This window comes from Alexandromys fortis, unplaced genomic scaffold, assembly GCF_014885135.2.
Source record: "Alexandromys fortis isolate MF-2015 unplaced genomic scaffold, M_Fortis_MF-2015_v1.1 scaffold_6722, whole genome shotgun sequence".
Classification (NCBI taxonomy): domain Eukaryota; kingdom Metazoa; phylum Chordata; class Mammalia; order Rodentia; family Cricetidae; genus Alexandromys; species Alexandromys fortis.
This window is the reverse complement of record NW_026074580.1, coordinates 1-1594: the sequence shown is the minus strand read 5'-3', so window position 1 is coordinate 1594 and position 1594 is coordinate 1. Positions and strand designations below refer to the sequence as shown.

General features: G+C 50.7%; 1 protein-coding gene across 1 annotated transcript; it reads left to right on the top strand.

Annotated features, from left to right (window-relative positions):
• The first annotated feature begins 463 nt into the window (after positions 1 to 463).
• Positions 464 to 1425, top strand: LOC126496520 (UHRF1-binding protein 1-like). Its single transcript, XM_050134006.1, has one exon. It carries the CDS (start codon positions 504 to 506, stop codon positions 873 to 875), a length of 372 nt encoding a protein of 123 aa, XP_049989963.1. The 5' UTR covers positions 464 to 503; the 3' UTR covers positions 876 to 1425.
• The last annotated feature ends 169 nt before the right edge of the window (positions 1426 to 1594 follow it).

Here is a 1594-nt window from a genome sequence, read left to right as displayed (position 1 = left end):
CACTAAAGTGGGGTGCTCCAGCTTCTCTGGGTAGCGATTCTAGATCACTAAAGCGGGGTGTTCCAGCTTCTCTGGGTAGTTGCTTCCCACAGTCATTCCGAGTACACGGTTCTCGCCTCAGGGAAACTCCAGATGGTTCTCTGTGGCACTGTGGAGGGCTTAGCATGGATGAGTGACAAATGTGAAGGCCACATCTAGAGAAGGAGATGCTTTGTTTGAGGTTGTAGGCCTTATGTTCAGTACTTTCCCTGCACCGTTAGCCCAGTGTCTCAAATTCAGGCAAGGCCTTTTACTGCCCCTGTCCCTTGAGGGGCATTCTAACAAAAAGCCCGACTCAGACTGCCTGACTGCAGACCTCACCTCTGCTGTATGCAGCTGTGTGACTTTGGGCTAGTTACTCTCTGTGGCTTAGTTCACGCCTGTGAGGTAGGATGGTTCTGCTATGTTGGCATAGGGTTGTGTGTGCTAGGCATAGGGGAGTGCTTACACTAGTCTCTGTATTAATGTGTTTCCTCAACTCTCTTCTCAAAGGCACGAGCTTCCAGGAGTCCTCAAATCGGAAGACTGGCCGCATCAGGCCTGCTGTGGGCCTGCGCTTTGAGGTGGGGCCTGGTGCCTCTGTTCATTCCCCATTGGCCACACAAAATGGCTTCCTGCGGTTCTTACTTCGGGGCTGTGACCTGGAGCTGTTCACCTCAGTGCTTAATGGTCTGGGGCCTTTCTTGGAGGATGAGGACGTCCCAGTGGTAGTCCCGATGCAGCTTGAGCTCCTGAACTCCAGTGTTACCCTCAAGGTGAGAGGGACCTTGGTGTTTGCCCTGGACTCTGTAGTGGCAGTGCCTTTCCTGTCGCCTCACAGTTCTGTCACCGAGTGAATGAAGGGGCGGGGATGGGCAGCACAGGTCCAGGCCTAAATGGGGGTAGGAAGATGGTAAAGCGTCTGCTGCTTAAGTGTAAGGACCCGAGTTTAGATTGCTTCTCATAAGTTAAAAAGACAAGAACTTTCCGAGTCTTGCTAACCAGTGAGCTTCAGGTTCAGTGAGAAACCATCTCAAAAATAGTGTTGAGAGAGGGCTGGAGTGGCAGCTCAGTGACTAAAAGTGCTTCCTGCTCTCGCAGAGGACCTGAGGGTTCTTTCCAGATCCACCTGGTGGTTCACACCATCTGTTACTCCAATTTTAGGGAATCTGACTTCATCTTCTGACAGGCATTCGCATGGTACATATACATACATGAATGTAAAATATTTATACACAAAGTGAACCTTAAAAAAAAGGAGGAGCATGATTGAGGTAAGATGTCTTGGCCTCCACATGCACACATGTGAACATGCATGCGAACACATATGAATATGAACACACGCACACACACTCACAAAGCCCAGGCCATTTGTTATCCTAATCCTGTTTTTGTCATGTAACCCATGTCAAGCTCCTGGTGGTGTGACTCCCAGTCTCGCCGTCTCTAGGACTGGTGGTGTGACTCCCAGTCTCGCCATCTCTAGGACTGGTGGTGTGACTCCCAGTCTCGCCATCTCTAGGACTGGTGGTGTGACTCTCAGTCTCGCCATCTCTAGGACTGGTGGTGTGACTCT

Excerpts from the sequence above, each read along its gene's own strand:
- LOC126496520 (XM_050134006.1), top strand. The coding sequence starts at position 504 with ATGTGTTTCCTCAACTCTCTTCTCAAAGGCACGAGCTTCCAGGAGTCC.